At 34.6% G+C, this 17814-nt stretch overlaps 4 protein-coding genes across 4 annotated transcripts; 2 read left to right on the forward strand and 2 right to left on the reverse strand.

The window, feature by feature from the left end:
• Positions 1-253: 253 nt before the first annotated feature.
• Positions 254-1904, forward strand: TRIADDRAFT_24886 (uncharacterized protein; the record flags this gene model as incomplete). The annotated part of the gene is made up of 8 exons (XM_002112580.1): positions 254-350; positions 437-521; positions 627-803; positions 916-962; positions 1087-1205; positions 1280-1408; positions 1483-1617; positions 1716-1904. Coding segments are annotated over 8 exons (978 nt in total), but the record flags the coding sequence as incomplete, so codon positions are not given.
• A 2274-nt stretch (positions 1905-4178) lies between these two features.
• Positions 4179-5011, reverse strand: TRIADDRAFT_25901 (uncharacterized protein; the record flags this gene model as incomplete). The annotated part of the gene is made up of 2 exons (XM_002113014.1): positions 4179-4261; positions 4882-5011. Coding segments are annotated over 2 exons (213 nt in total), but the record flags the coding sequence as incomplete, so codon positions are not given.
• A 4166-nt stretch (positions 5012-9177) lies between these two features.
• Positions 9178-13318, forward strand: TRIADDRAFT_56817 (uncharacterized protein; the record flags this gene model as incomplete). Its single annotated transcript, XM_002112581.1, has 10 exons — positions 9178-9330; positions 10533-10672; positions 11162-11226; positions 12012-12091; positions 12222-12345; positions 12464-12539; positions 12637-12761; positions 12837-12922; positions 13014-13094; positions 13187-13318. The coding sequence occupies 10 exons, from the start codon at positions 9178-9180 to the stop codon at positions 13316-13318; spliced, it is 1062 nt and encodes a 353-aa protein (XP_002112617.1).
• A 913-nt stretch (positions 13319-14231) lies between these two features.
• On the reverse strand, positions 14232-15053 carry TRIADDRAFT_25763 (uncharacterized protein; the record flags this gene model as incomplete). Its single annotated transcript, XM_002113015.1, has 2 exons — positions 14232-14554; positions 14672-15053. 2 exons carry the CDS (start codon positions 15051-15053, stop codon positions 14232-14234), a joined length of 705 nt encoding a protein of 234 aa, XP_002113051.1.
• Positions 15054-17814: the final 2761 nt, after the last annotated feature.

Consider the following 17814-nt stretch of genomic DNA (forward strand, 5'->3'; position numbering starts at 1 on the left):
TACGCAAGTATCTTTCGCAGATGCTAAAGCAGCCGAACGTGTGATAGTTTCAAAAGAGACTTTATTACCAAAACCTGAAGATGATGCAAATTCTGGACGATCAAGGTCCAAATCAAGTCCAGACGAAATGCGTCTTGTTAGTACAAAATTATTTAATCTTTTTCTCTATAGGAGAAATAGCATTGGCTAAATTATCTAAGTACTTACAATTTAAATCATTCCTGTTACATAGCCTCGCAAGCGACATGCGAGAACAAGTGATGACTGGGAAATTGCACAATCCGATATTACAATTGGACCAAGGATTGGATCCGGTTCATATGGAACAGTATTCAAAGGACATTGGCATGGTTCGAATTAAAACTGAATTTCGAAATGCTACTGATAGATAGACGAATATATCGGTTATAACTTCTATCTGATCTTTCTATTATAGGACCTGTTGCAATAAAAAAGCTTAATGTTACAGATCCTACCCCATCCCAACTACAGGCTTTTAAGAATGAAGTTACGGTTTTAAGGTGAACTAAATTTACTTAGCAATGTTGCAATGATCAAATATTGAAGAGTAATATGTCCTCATATATTGCTGTACGTTCTTTATTCATATTATTATTTATACCTAGGAAAACACGACATGTAAACGTTTTATTGTTCATGGGTGTAATGTCCAAACCCTTCTTAGCCATCGTTACACAGTGGTGTGAAGGATCAAGTCTTTATCGCCACTTGCATGTAATGGAAACTAAATTTGAAATGCTACAGATTACGGAAATAGCCAGGCAGACAGCGCAAGGAATGGAGTATGTTATCAAAGTCTCGATTTAATCTTAAAATAATAAATGTTACTTTATGATTGGCTATCTATATACAGAGTATTAATTTTATTGTCTGTCGTAAAATCTTATCTTACAGTTATTTACATGCGAAGTTCATCATTCATCGGGATTTAAAATCAAATAGTATCCTAAAACTGTTAATAGACCGTATATGTTTGCAAATACTACTGATTATACTTTTAAATTTGCTCTCTAATTTTATTTGATCCAATCGCATTATTTTATTGTATTTCTTAACGATTCGAAGACATCTTTTTACATGATGATTTAACTGTAAAAATTGGAGATTTTGGTTTAGCAACTGTGAAATCAAGATGGAGCACATGTCAAGATAGTGAACAACCGTCTGGCTCTATATTATGGATGGTAGATGCATTTTCACTCAACTTAATTTCACGTTATAGATTTAGTCACTATTTAACATGAATATGTTTGTGCAGGCGCCGGAGGTCATGAGGATGCAGGACGTTACACCGTACACGGTCAGGTCAGATATCTATAGCTTTGGCATGGTGTTACTTGAATTAACAACAGGAGAACTGCCGTATTCTCAAAAGAGCAGAGATCAGGTAAATGCAGATGAATGTATAATATCGATATTACAATTACTAAAAAATGTAAATTCATACTTTATCTATACAAGATAATATTTATGGTTGGATGTGGACTTTTGAAGCCAAACTTGAATCAGTGTAGACCGGAAACACCTAAACATTTGAAAGCAATAATATCAGACTGTTGTAAATATTCTCGAGATGAGCGCCCAGATTTTGCTCAGGTAAGATATATCTATTTTCGTCAATACGAAGCGAATTGCTAATTGCATTTCGTAGAAGGATTTTAACACCGATAATATCTGTCGCTTCTGCAATTTAGGTGTTGGGGGTACTGGAAAATTTGGCGCAAGATATCCCAAAAATCCATCGTAGTATGTCAGAACCGATGATAAACAGACCAGATGATGCATTAAGTATTGTTGGCACTCCAAAATCGCCAATTCCCAGTGCTTATGGGAACTTTTCATTTTTATCCAATACGAATACAATTGATAGCAAAATGACTTAAGTATTATGATACTATATCCGTTTTATATTAAACTCATGTAAAATCGCGAAAAAATCATATTTTAAACTTCTGTACTAATTCTGTAAAATAAGATACGTTTGTTAGATAGTGTAATGGGAAAATTTACTTTCCCGTGCGAAGGATTAAAAGATTTCCTATCTTCAAGATGAAATGTAATATAAAAATTTAAAGACAAAGAGTTTTTAATTATTTATTCAGTATGACACGTAATCATAACTTTTTTCCTAGCCGGGAACATTACGACGGTAATTTTACATAATTACTGCATTATTAACGAAATACGCAGTGCTTTAAGAAAAAAAATTGAAAATAATTTACTCTATTAATCAATTGTAAATGATACCAAATTTGCTGATATAACTTTACGAAGGTGAGGAATAATTATTATAGGACTCTGCTGCATTTTTGCACAGAGTGATGAAATTTACTACCGATATTACATTATACCGTACTATTTATAACAACTTTATTACAAGATATACATTATTATCGCAGATGCTTATTTTAAGATGTGTTACTTATCATCGTGATGTTGTTTCTGCGCAATTTACTGCTTACTATATATGTATTTTAACTGTTCGGATAAAGTTAATGTGGCGCTGCCTGTTTTACCGCAACATTAATTCTCTACTATTATACGCCTATGTACATGAATAAGACTATGAATACCGTGGGTTAAATATGTATAGCTCTTTAAGCCTGATTCTTAACCCGAACTAAGTAAAATTACACTTCTCTCTATTGAAATGCTATAAAACTATTAAATGGTGTTACTTGTCTACAATATCATCGTTCCTAGACGAAATTAATGACACGAGATCTGTATAGTTTCTTATTTGATGAAATCATTACATAAGAAATTATACAGACCCCCTATCATTAGTTTACCTTATTAATTAAATTTCAAATAGGAACATATCGACACTATTCGTAAGCTAACATCGTTAACCTAAAAGATTGAAATCTGCTATTTCTGGCTAGCTTAAAAAATTTGAAGCGCTACCTATATTGTTGTATTTGAAAATAGTAATATTTATATGTTTCCGAATTCTAAGTTGTTTCGTCTGCATTTGTAATAAACCCTTTACAATTTGTCTGTAATATATGCGTTGACGTTAGTATTGTTCAACAGTTTTGGAGTATTGTTGCCTAGTTGACGTACATACCCGTATGTGGATTTAAGAGGAGAATCATAATTCTCTTAGCAGGAATAGCTTTAATTTACTTTCTATAACTTCGGTAGAAAATACGAATGAATTACTTTGTAATGGTATTTATTATATACGTATCAAGTAGCTACATTATGCGAGATGATAAGCTGAAATGAGCTGCAGTATATGCGAATGTCACTTAGAATAACAATTTATTTTATGGCAACATTTAGTATTATTCTTGCCTAAGTGACTACAATTCATTAGCACAGCATTCAACGGTTTCATATTCCGACGTAAGTTTATTGTAAGCACAGCCCTTTCAAGATGAATAAAGCTGCGGAAGACATTAGCAGAGGTGCACAAGAAGTATTTCCAGAGTGATTAGATGGAAAGTTATACAAAGTTTATACGTGTAGAAATCTAAAGTGGTTGGCAAAACTAATCACTATTAACTAATGAATTCTATAGTGATGTTGAATAATATTCTAAGTGATACGATCATATTACGCGCGTACAGTAGTGTCCAGTTAATACGCGTATAAGTAAAATAACTGCTAGTGTTAATTTGTTCAGAGTTACCGCTAATTATATCTTTTTAATTTCTTCAATCTCATTAGCCTCTAATATACTACAATCTCCAAGTCTAATATTATGTTTATAAGGTTTTAATACGGCGCATCGCATGATTCATACAAAAACATTGTTATTATACTGAATAGTTAGCTATTTGAAAATAATTCGATTTGAAACCTATCTTGACTTCAGAAATAGCAAGACCATCCATCTAGTATTGTAATACATTCAATTTATTTTGATGGCATAAGTTAATAACATTAACAAGATCTTACTATAACAATAACTTGGGTATATTATACGTAAGTCGATTAAAACACAGCTATACGAACAATAAAAATTTGTTATATAAAATAAGATTAAACTATCCAATCCAACAATGCTACAAAATATGAAAAAGTCTTTAATGTAACATTTAGAAACCTCGCAAAAGTATGAATAATATACACTATTTATAGATATCATTTTTAGATATACACTGATATTTGAACAATCTTGAATAGTATTGATTTTAAAGTACTATCGGCTATTTCAGTATCAAAATATATAGCGACATTGCTATACAACTAAGGGACACCATCCAATGTAGCCTTGTGCCAATAATTGAAGCTACAGAAAAAAACATTAAGAAAACCTGCTTAAAAATTGCTAGAATGAATTTGTAAGGCATTCTATATACAGTAATAGAGATTTTACCATTCTACATCGATTACAAGTGTACATTTTCTCTTAATAAGTAAGTAAATTCTATGATTTCGTGGTTCAATTAGGGTCATATGGTTTCAAAATCTCTCAATTTTATATATATTCAGTGGATTTGTTTCGTAGCAACAATATCCGTTTATTTATTTGGTTTCGACTAACCTAAGTATTATATCACTATAATCTATTGCATAGGATAATAAAATTACTAAATCAAGCCAATGTACGCCACCTAAAGGCTTTTCTATCTGCTTATTCTTGTATAAAATCTAAGCTTTCTATTTTATAACTATAATCAGGTCGATTCGAAAATGCATGACTTGTTTCGTTATAATAACGTCATTCTAAAGTACCGAGATTATTCTAAATGTAGTAATGTATGAGAAATATTAATCTAATCGGTAAGTCTATCAATTTTAACTAGTCTATTCTTAACTATCCACAATTGGAAGTTTTCGGTATACTGTGTGATACTAATTGACATTTTAAACCTATCAGTGGTGGCATTTTTTATGCAATTTAGCTACCTTTGTAAAGAACACCCATCAGACCTTTCTTCTCCGTTAATAGCCATTCTCGGAGTTTAGGAATATGTCTCATGTAAGCACAAGTACAGATTATTAGCAGGCCAATTGCTAGAACTCCATCAAAGCTATACGCTGTAAATAAACAGTGCCAAAATAATTCAATCAACAACAAGTAATGAGGGAATATTAGATGCTATCGATTACTCTAGCACAGATATCGCCTCAAACAAAACTTTACTAGTCTATGAATATTGTAAATAATATCGATAGCACTCAATAAGGTAATTGTAAGCTACTAAATGTAGTCATTTAATGTTAACATGGAATGGTTGACTTGCTCACTTCTTTTCTTAGACAACAGGGACCATGATTCAAAATGGAGTATCAACATAACTCATCAACACTTAACTGGAAAAGCTTACAAGATACATCAAAGCAAGAGTTACTAGTTCAGTACAATGTTGCGACGTGCATGCTTCAGGTATCACTAAGGATTGAATTGGATGTCATGGAATAGGCATTTTTATATGATGATGATCAAAATCCTTGTATCTATTTGACGCCTCCATTACTTTACTTGTACAGTATGTTAAAACTATACTATACCAGTATACAGTATACTAGTAAAGTAGAAGGATCAAGTTTTTTAATCTTCCCTTATAAAAATTGCATTCTGCATAGTACAAGCTGGCAAACTAGACTAGACGATGATTATCAATGCTTGATGTAAAGGCTAATATCCAAAATAATAACTACTCACTCCTTGGCAATCCACTGCCAGTTATTGAAGAGATTAATTACGACTACATCATGTAAACCGCTATTCATATCTGCATGCCAGCGGCATTCAAACCCTATCAGCAAAGGTTTATTGGATAGAGAATCCATATTGGTCAATCATGATATTCTATATTATCCCCTAAAATATTCAATCTATACCCACGAATGCCTTATCCCTATCCAGCTTGTGCTGAAGTTGTATACTATATATACGTTTAGAAGATCGTTTGAGTTAGCGTTATTACCATTGGTCATTCTTTCTTCTACTTGTTCTTGCAGCCACACAATCGATCAGCTCTATGGAAATAGTATCACCGAGTAGATGGAATACAGCGTCTTGGTTATGATTGAAGTATGCGTTACAAGGATTAGTGAGAATTTCCCTTTTAGTCGTTGTTGAAATCGCGGTGAGATGGACAGAAAGCTCTTAATGGTCGCTTCTACTGCTCTGCTGTATCAATCTAGCCGCCGGGTACTATATATTAGTACCATTCCGTCAGCATTGCATCGGATCGATGGACAAGTTATTCATACGATCTTGTAAACCCCTATCGTGCCTATACTGTAGGTACCAGCGATCATGCCGTTTAATCACTGGTAGAATAGTGCATAAAACTCTCCCGATGCAGCCATTGCAACCTTTCGATCGATGACCTAAGCGAACAAATGATGTTCAAAGCATAGTGGGTTTACAGTAAGATGAAGAGAGCGATCGGACAGGCATGCCAACAAGGTATCCAATACTACTGCAATGGACAGATGGCCATGATTTTACAGTATACGACTATGAAATGGCTTCTCCTTGATTTCCCTTGACAGTATGAAGAGTATACTATTCGCTATTTCCCCTTTCTATCATTTTTTCAGAGGTAAACGGAAACGGTAAAGCCATGTTGATGAAGAAACGATGGAGATCAACAGTAATATCCGACTCCTACAATTTTGATGGACTTTGATGGTATTTTCATACCGTTGATACGATGAGAGTATCAATTTGTCGCCATTCCATCAGTATCATGGAAAGTCAATGAAATTGGGTTGTCTTAAGCTCTATTTACTAGTCACTTTTCTATCTACTGTAGTTCTAGAGCAAGCATCAGTAACAGTAAGAGCTAGATCGGAAAGGCACATCGCCTACTGCTTTATTGCAATCTTGACTTCAATTTAGTCTATCAAAACTGTCGGAGTCAAATATTACTGTTGATCCTACGACGATATACTATGGCTTTCTTGAAGTAGTCCATGATCGGGATTCCTTCCTATGGATACCGATTTCTACTCATTTTTGGACCACAGTATGTTAATCTCATGGCAGCACTAAAGTGGACTGTAGAGTAGAAAATTTCTCTTTTCCTAATAGACGATGATGAGTTAGTTTATGACTGGCTTATCCATCTACTACAGCCTACCATCAGCGGATGGTAGGCTGTATGATAGCCTACTAGCCATCACTGTGTCAACGAAATGCGAGAGATAGCTCGTAAAGGATAGTGGACTAATTTCTGTCCTTGAACAACTCCCCTTGTCAATCAAATTGCAGCTGATTAATAAATTAATTCATTATTGCCTGCACAAGTGGATTAACCTTGACAAGAACAGACAAAGCCAACATTAGAGCTAAAGAATGTAAATTTGTGATGCAAAAATGTGTAAAACAGATGTCGTTTTCAATCGATTACGTTATTACGAACACCGCTTAGCTGACGACATTGGTTTTGCATCGTTGCTACGCAACTTCTTGTACTCTACAGTAGGTCAATCTGTAGTCTTAGCCTAGCCGCCGCTAATAAGCCTTCCTTTGCTATTTAATTAATATGTAAAAATTATTTCCTGCACTAGTCGATTAACCTTGACAAGAACAGACAAAGCCAACTGCAGAGCTAAAGGTTGTAAATTTGTGATGCAAAAATGTGTAAAACAGATGTCGTTTTCAATCGATTACGTTATTACGAACACCGCTTAGCTGACGACATTGGTTTTGCATCGTTGCTACGCAACTTCTTGTACTCTACAGTAGGTCAATCTGTAGTCTTAGCCTAGCCGCCGCTAATAAGCCTTCCTTTGCTATTTAATTAATATGTAAAAATTATTTCCTGCACTAGTCGATTAACCTTGACAAGAACAGACAAAGCCAACTGCAAAGCTGCCTTGTGTGGCCCTTCACTAAAGCAAAATGATTATGCTGCAAAAATGTGTAAAACAGATGTCGTATTGAATGGGTTACGCAACTGGCGACATTGGTTTTGCATCGTTGCTGACTCTCCAAGCTGGACAACTTATTGTACTGTAGGTCAATATGTAGTCTTAGCCTAGCCGTAAATAAACCTTCCTCTGCTATTGAATTAACATTTAAAAATTATTTCCAGCAGTCTTAGAGCTAAAGATTGTGATGCAAAAACGTAAAACATGTAATGTAAAAGGTAAAACAGATGTCGTATTCAAAGGGGTACGCACCTGGCGACATTGGTTTTGCATCGTTGCTAACTCTCCAAGCTGGGCAACTTATTGTACTGTAGGTCAATCTGTAGCCTTAGCCTAGCCGCCAATAAACCTTCCTCTGCTATTGAATCAATCAATATTTAATAAAGATTATTTGCAGCTGCCTTACAGCTGAAGACTGTGATGCCAAAATGTGCAAAACAGATGTCATATTCAAGGGGTTACGCAACTGGCGACATTGGTTTTGCATCGTTGCTAACTCTCCAAGCTGGGCAACTTATTGTACTGTAGGTCAATCTGTAGCCTTAGCCTAGCCGCCAATAAACTTTCCTCTGCTATTGAATTAATATTTAAAAATTATTTCCAGCAGTCTTAGAGCTAAAGATTGTGATGCAAAAACGTACAACATGTAATGTAAAATGTAAAACAGATGTCGTATTCAAGGGGTTACGCAACTGGCGACATTGGTTTTGCATCGTTGCTAACTCTCCAAGCTGGGCAACTTATTGTACTGTAGGTCAATCTGTAGCCTTAGCCTAGCCGCCAATAAACTTTCCTCTGCTATTGAATCAATATTTAATAAAAATTAATTATTTGCAGCTGCCTTACAGCTGAAGATTGTGATGCCAAAATGTGTAAAATAGATGTCGTATTCAATGGATTACGCTGACTATCATTGGTGACATTGGTTTTGCATCCTTGCTGACTCTCCAAGCTGGGCAACTTCTTGTACCGTACAGTACTATAGGTCAATAAGTAGTCTTAGTCTAGCCGCTAGCAAACCTTCCTCTGCTATTTAATTAATATTTAATCAACTGATGAATGAGTCACTACCGTACCATCTGTAGGCGCATTCCTGCACGGTTAATCACGGCGTCGTTCCACCGTCTGTCCGCCAGCAAGTCTCTTGCCCAATCAGCATTTTGTCAGGCGATAGTCTAGGTGCCCAAAAGGGGCCCAATATCGTATGGAAATGTATGGTGGAACGAGCCGTATCTGGTAATTGTATGCAAAGGAGTCCAGTATATCTAGCTGCAACCTCCTTGCGTTGGCTTATTTGCTGGTAAGAGAAAGCAAATGGCTGCCACAACTCCTCGCCGAGCCCTTAAACCGAAAAGAAATCCCATCACCGACGACTATGTCATTTCCAAGAAAGTTCTAGGTCTAGGAGTCAATGGTAAAGTTTTAGAGTGCACTCGAAAGGGCAGCAATGAAGTGTTTGCCTTGAAGGTAACATGATGCAACCTCGTGCAATCGCTTGTACTATTTCTTGTTTTTTTTTGCAAATTTTTTTTTTCTCCCCTCTCTCTCTCCTTCTCTCGCTCGATGGAGTGGTACAATAATTTCGTCGATGATTTAAAGTGACGTACGATAGCGTTCAAGGATGACTTTGATCCAAGCATAATTAAGATAAACAGTCTAGACAATCGATGAAACGTAGTGAATGATTTCCTATTTCTGCCAAGGCTAAAAGCATTTCGATAGCCCAATGTCGATTATACTGTAAGTCAATATCGGCATACAAGCAAAAACAACCACTGTCTAACAAGATAAACTTGCATTTGTATACCGTATGAATGAATTTGAAATGGCATCATCAAGGAATGACACCATTAGTCGACTCTGTCAATCATTTTGCGAGATCCTTGCATCGATGGGCCATCAGTGGAAAATTAAAATTTACCGTAAAGCTCAATGGATAGACGTATTGACACTTTTTTACTTTACTGGTATTTCCACCATTGTGCTGTTATGAATTAAAATTCAATTTTACAACATGCAAAAAAATTCTGCCTGCCAATACATAGTTCTTGTATACTGCAAGTTCTCCTACCTGTTTATTTAAAATTGGAAAGCTGCCATAACTAGGTGCAAACGACGGGCGTTTTACGACAATCTATTTTCACTTTACACCTATTTCGTAAAGCCATTACCCCACCTTGCTTCTTTACCTTTCTGACTTTTCGCCTGAAATTGAATAAAGAGCGAGACTACATTCATATTTAGTTCATTCTTGTCTTCACATTACGGTATAGACATATTGTAGTCAACTCACTTATTAATTAAATTGAATTTCGATTTATATGCAATAAAAACCAGATCCAATTGACCACCTACGCGATACGATAACGTATTTTCCCCTTCTACTGCAATCGAATCTTGCCCCATTCATCAATCTCTCATTTTTTTCTAGTGTATCATTAGTATTAATTCAATCGAGGTATTGATGATATTCTTGAACATCATGAAACTTTTTTGTATAGTCATGTTAGATCACTGTTCCTCTAGCTTGTAGGATTTACCGGCTAATCAATATCGAACAATATCTTGTATTGCTTGCATTGTAGCAGTTGGTATCGACTCAAAACTAATTCTAACGCTACTGTTTTTTTTTTATTTTATTGATTATATCGATACAATCGATGTCGTAGATTCTCAAAAGCGTACCTAAAGCTAGAAGGGAATTAGATTTACACTGGCGCTGTTGTGATCACCCAAACATTGTCAAAATTATCGATGTCTACGAAAACAGAGATAGTAAAGATATTTACTTGCTAGTGGTCATGGAATGGTAAGTTTGCGATGTATACCTTACATTAGTTTCTTTATGCTATTTTAGGAGTAGTGAACAGTAATTACATGACCGAAGCACTTGATCCGTTGATCGTTAAGTAGCGACAGCAAGTGGTACTTTATTGATAGTAAATCCAATGAAAGAACAAGGAATAATCTTATTCAAAATTGAGTCATTGCTGTTACACATTGATACCGCGGATTGCGTTAAAATATCAAAGTAAACTACATCAATCATAAACCATCTTAAACTGTCATTTGGTTTAAAAATTAGGATTGACAGTCTATTCATTATCGTCTCTAACATAAGTTATACGACCTATTGATTATATCAGCGTGTTGCTTTTTCTCATTATTATTCGATATCTTTAGATCTTGTACTCACAGTAGTCTGCTTTTAAGCGTAAAATCAACATGTTTAGATATAATAATTGTAGTATTATAAAAATAGAGATTAAACTGAAAATATACTTGCTTGACACTATAGCATGAAAGGTGGTGAATTATTCGACCGCATTCACAAGAGAGCTAATAGCGCTTTTACTGAAAGAGGTAAGTGATCGATGGTTGTTTGCTATCAACTAATAAGTTAATTATCAATGATATTTTTAAGGGTTAAATTGTTCATACAAATTATGTTGGATTTTTCAATTATTAGTACTGTAGTTAGCATAGAGGCAAAACAGTTCCGTATACATATCGTTAATACATCCTCAACATTAAGTAATGTCTCGGTAGATGAGTTGTACCTATACAGTCCATGCTATAATGATCTAAAGGGAAACGACTAGAACCGATATTGCTAATTAAAATCAATTGTAATGCGCTTTTCATCAAAAAAGTTTTTTGTCGGCATCTTTTGTGCCTGACTACTGCCGTATGTATGAGTATATTGTATAAGAGTCAATTTGGTTTAAACGGTATAATATTATCATCACCATTATTATACCGGCATAAATACTAGTAATATTAGGAACTGATCTTATACACTGAAAATTCATCGCAGTGTTGATATGCTATACGCATTGCGGCAATACTTTATTATACAAATTAAAGTGCACATTCTATGATATTACTCTGTTTTATAGAGTTTATTCTGTTCCTACCTACATTTCTTGTTCACGATAATTATCCTTTGTTGCCTGCAATAAAGTTACGAAATTATCGATAATGCATTTTTATAGTGATAATTAGACCGGAAAATCTGTTTGTCAATAAGACATGCTACGATATCGACAACGTAATTTTGATGTTATTAACTTTAAAATATGACTACCGATTTATTTCACTTCTAATGAGCGATATTATTCTATCACAATCGATTCCAATTACTACAGAGGCCGCCGAAATTATCAACAATATTGCTAGCGCCGTGGCTCATTTGCATGTAATGAACATTGCACACAGAGATTTGAAGGTAATTCTTAGGCTTTTATGATTGAATGATTTAGAATAGTAATAGCAACATCTAACAATTTTTTTAAAGTAGATGAAATGTCAATGATATAACATAAACCTCAATGTTCACTACTAAATGCATTTTATAGCCGGAAAATTTACTCTATACGGATAATACACCCAATGGAATTTTACAGCTGACCGACTTTGGTTTTGCCAAAGAAGTTAACGACAAATCCCTTAAAACACCCTGCTATACTCCGTATTATGTTGGTAAGTAAAGAGTGTAGCTGTAAGACTATTAGACGAGCATTACAGTAGTACGATGTAAGAAACAACTTTGTACTAATGCACAATATCGATTATTGAACTATTTGTAACTTCACTTTAGCTCCTGAAGTATTGGGACCAGAAAAATATGACACATCGTGTGACCTATGGTCTCTTGGAGTTATCGCCTATATCCTGTATGATTTCTTTGACTGTTATAGAAATTTGCTGTTATTGTATAAGTTTTTTAAATTTATTCTGACTCGGTTGTTGATTAATAATAATCTTTTTCAGTTTATGCGGATACCCTCCTTTTTATAGCGCTGGTGGAGCTCCTATGTCACCTGGTATGAAAAAACGCATTCGAAATGGCCAGTATAGATTTCCGGATGCCGAATGGGCCAGGGTATCTCAAGAAGGTAAAGACATATATAAGCTATGCTTTTGCGTGTAGCTAATAATACTGTCATTTACAAATCATCTCTTTTTCACAGCTAAAGACCTTATTAAAGGGCTATTAAAAACCGACCCCAATGAACGCTTAACCATTGATAAAGTGTTAAAATGTAACTGGGTAAAAGTAAGTGAATAATCAACGCAAAGTCGTTGTACTAACTTGCACATTTCACGACAGGAATATATATATAACAGCATAATAATTTCCCAACTAGAAATACAAAGATGTTCCAGAGACGCCACTGTTATCTGCAACAGTACTAAAAGAGGAAAAAGATATGTGGGTTGATGTCCAGGTAACATATTACTCTCTTCATACAAGGGTATAAACTGATCGATTTGAATATGATCTTAGGTTGAATTTTTCTCCATTTTGTCTTTTCAACAGGAGGAAATGACGAGAACGTTAAACTCCTTTAGACTAAATACCGAAGAATGCCGCTTCAAAGATTTAAAGATGAACTCCAACACTAACCCTCTTTTGAAGAGAAGGCAGCAAAAGAAAAGTATTGAAAACTAAAATCTACTTCTAACGGATTCCTTACATATGCGATGGAATATATTGTTGTGGTTTATGGAGATAAATCACCGTTTTACTGTGTACTTGATTTGTGTCGAAACGACATTTTATACCGTTATTTCAGAGTAGATAATTATCAACTGCTCGAAATTGTTTCAATCAGCGAAAAATTTAGATTAGTACACTTTTATTTGTATTATATGACCGTTCCTTTTTAACGTTTAATTTATTTTTAAGGCGTTAGGATTGTAGGTATTTTCAATGTGTGTAAAGTAGCAATTAAATCATTCCATAATTCAATAATAATTCGAAAGATATCATGTACCGTATGTGGTTGTAAATTCGTATATATGCATTATCCTAAATGACCGAGATTATTATATGCGGTTATTTAGTTCCATGTTGATGTCTTATGACATCATCTCTGTATAAGGATATACGATGATAATTTGTTTTTGAATTTAGGTAGGAACTGAATTAACCAAGCATCATTACATGTCTTTGCTGCTTCTATGATTTATCAACAAAGCAATCGATGATTGCAGCAGATCTTAGCACAGCGATCGTCGCATCGGTTGTCACCGACATGATGCTGATGCGGCTAATCTGATACTTATAATATAGATCTCTAAATAAACAATCTTATAAACCGGCAATGCTATCTATCATAACCATGATTTTATTGCCCCTCTAAACATCCTTCATTGAAAAATGCAAAACGAAACGTCTCAATAAGTTGGCGAAACATTTTTTAAATTATAGACTAGTTTAAAAATAGTGAGATTCTTTTTGTTAGAGTGTGGCTGTACAGTACAGTATATAATTAGTCGATAGATAAAAGGTAATGGCGAAGACAGCAGTCATTTGTACACGTCAATTCTAACCACTACTGCAATGTAAGAAAGAGTTCAATTTAAGTTTTTCTACGTGTCATATGATCATAAATGACCACTTGAGTATACATTGACGTTAATAATGGCACTCTCATCGAATTATCACCAGGTGTTTGCGCTTTTGGGTCAACGTTCAAGATTTTTCGGTCTCTTTTATTCTTAAATAATAAACCTGAAGTATTCTCCGACATGACTTGATAGTTGGGCGTCGAATTCGATGTCGATGTTTGAGTTTCCCAGTTATAAAAACTCAGATCGGATGCTCTAGGTAATAATTTCTTTTTACCAATAAATATAGGGTCAAAATCTTCCGTTTTTAGACGATGAGCATAGTCGATATATCCTAAAAATAGAACCGTAATCGATTTAGACTAAGGGTCAAGAGAAAAGATAAAGATATCACAATTTACATGAAATAATTTTGTAAATCTACGTAGTGCAAAGATAGAATATAAATCACCTGATATTTCTTGACCTCGAGAATTTTTATCTCGAATAAAAATAATAGATGTCATTTTACCACTCCTATTTGCTTCTTCCCTTTGAGCTAAAGCTATGAGAAATTCATCTTTTAATTCTTTACCAGAACTAGCTAATGTCTTTTGTTGGCCACGCTTTGATAATCGACTCGCTTCTGCTGCTTTCTTCCTAGCCTCAAATTCCTCACGTTTAAGAACTTCACCGGAGCCTCTATATCCTAATTCGACAAGTTGTCTTGCAAGTTCTTCATCTTCCAGGTAGTATAAATCCATAGGTGTAATTTGACTATCTAAAAAATCTTCGTACGTATTAAATTCTGTGACTATGCCATCGCCACTGGCTGGAACGTCGTCCTCCATCATGGTTCCGTTCCGAGTGATTGATCTGACTTTGTTGAATTTGTTGAAATACTTATCGTAGAAACGAGTTCAATAATAATGAATCTAGCCTATTTCTAATAGACTATAAATGTTTTGATGATAATGAATCTAGCCTATCTCTAATAGACTATAAATGTTTTGATGATAATGAATCTAGCCTATTTCGAATAAACTATAAATCTTTTTTGATGAAAAGTAGAAAGATAGTGTTATCAACTTTAAAATTTGTCGGTTAATCAATATTCTAACGACATAAACTATTGGAAGGGCTTGCTGCAATGTTGCCCAATTAATTGGAATGCAACTGCTTTTACACTCTAGTTGGATATTGTAAAAAAACACTATAACTCTTCTCTATCGTTAATGACTGCCTTATATTGATATGGATGTTATAATAATGTGCTTCTAGCTAGTGTTAGCGGCTACTGTTCGTATTATTTTTGTTGCATCCCTACCACCGTTCCTAGAAAGACTTGAAAGTTCGTTGATATAGCAACGCAGTACACAACATTTGCGCATGCGTAATTACCTTGAAGACGTTCTTGAAACGTACCGTACCGGTATCATTCGATCCTGGTCTCCTATGGTCGATGGCACTACGGCTACAAGGGTTTCTACTGTCTAGTAGCCATGACAAAGACCTAAAAAAAACTTCCTACTACAAGGGAAACTGCTGGAAATTTAGATCGAAACTTACTTTTAAAGCGCCTCGATAGAGCAGTTTGCCTTCTACTAATGCTAGTGTAAAGTCTAGTTAATGATCATTATTGAAATTAATTATTACTTGCTGCCCAGTGTAGAACATCAACAAGAGAGACGGGAAACTAATGAAAATAGGGAGGCCGACACTTTGCTTGCTATTTTAATTGTTGTTTACATGTGAATTAACCGTTTATATAATATTGACTGGTGTGATGAAGCAGGGACTGTTCAATTTAGTAGTTTTTGGACGAAATTAGACTAGCTTGGCTTTTATTGATTATATTACAGCAGAATAAGGTCTACTTATTCCTTTACTGTCAATTCAACGGTCTCTAAACCCTCGTAAAACAGTCTTCCACCTGGAAACAGGAATAGTAAAGCTTATAGCGGTCATCTACGAAATTTAAAAATTTGAAAAGACAATTTGAGACGATAGGGGCATCCAATTTCAGTTTATTCTACAAATAACATGGGTAGTTAGATATCTATCGTGATTGGTTAGAAGTACAATCGGCAATTTTTGAATTAAAAGGTTTCAGGAACGATGAAATATAGAGTTTGCGAGAATAATCTGTATAACAAACGCAATACTCAAGCTTCATTTTTCGTTACTTTCCTCAGCACTTTACTTGTTTGCGACATTATGGTATATTTAAATGGCATTTACAGATTTGATTTAATTGCGTGGAATATCAGGGACTTTTCAGAAAAATATTCCTCTTCTCCTTTTTCAACTAGTCCTCGTGACTACATAGGCTATCGAAATGACAATATACCCAAATTTAAAAGACGGATGTGAAAATACTTTCAGCTAAAATGAGTCAAGTATTCGTCACATCTAGGATAGGAATTCATGCTAGTTCACTTAATTATATTATTTATATATAGTATAAGGAATAGTTATCAAATTCTTGAAATACTCAAAGAAGAGAGTGTGGTAAATTTAAAATCGCCTCATAGATTAGTCGCGATCTGTAATTTAAAACAGTAGAATCACGACGCAATCAAGTTAGGTATCCAAGGTGTTAATTGAAGACTTAGCAAAGATTCATTTACATTATAAATGAAGTTAATTGATTGCCTAAATTAGGTATCTACCACCGAAATCGCACTTTTACCACCTGGCAAGATACGATAGTTTTGGATTTTTCCCTGATTGAATTTCATCTATAAACGTGTTGATATTATGTTTCCAGTCTATTAACTATCTTAATCACCGAGTTGCCTTTAGAGCGCAATAAGATCGATCGATTACGGTAATTAAAGACGTAAAACATTAAGTGCTATCAGATAGACCGTAAAGAAATTTCGGCTTGTCTTCCACAAAGAATTAGGTACAAGAAATAAGAAAGGCCTTTGACGAAACCTATTAAATCCTATCCAAACAAAGATAGTACGGTAATAAAGTTGTGGCACTACTGATCGTAACCTACTAGACTAGCATATGAAATTTTTACGTACTGTATGCTTATGTATAAAATCCACACCAGATCATATATGGTAATTATACTAACTGCATGTTTCTAAATAATCTTTTAATAAAATTTGAATTTCGCATAGGCATGCCGAGCATGGAATCCTTGATATTGTCAGTTTTAAATGTATGTTTATTAGAAAAATAACAGCCAATCTTAATAGACTGCATATTTAAATCTACAAAGTTAACAACTACAATGACTGCTCATTGCTGTATCAACCTTAGAGATACTTGCCAATTTCGGGTCGATCGCATTCATGCCGTGAAATGCCCCTAAATTAGTAAAGAAGAAGTACTGGTGCTTGCGTAATTAGATTCTAAATAACAGGTGTTTATCAAAAATTGACAACTTTGTAAACATGCAGTATCCAATCGATTTATGGAAGGCAGAGCGATGCTAGTTTAGTATAACAGATTAGGCATAAAACATGGCATACAATCTTTACCACCTGTTTCTCCTTACGGAACCTATCGAAAATGTTATAGCAATCTTTCCAGTTAGCCGTTACACCTTCTAGATTACCTCTTGCACCTAGGAGGTGTAAGGTGCTTCTTGAACTCAAC

This window comes from Trichoplax adhaerens, genomic scaffold (genome assembly GCF_000150275.1).
Source record: "Trichoplax adhaerens TRIADscaffold_5 genomic scaffold, whole genome shotgun sequence".
Taxonomy (NCBI): domain Eukaryota; kingdom Metazoa; phylum Placozoa; class Uniplacotomia; order Trichoplacea; family Trichoplacidae; genus Trichoplax; species Trichoplax adhaerens.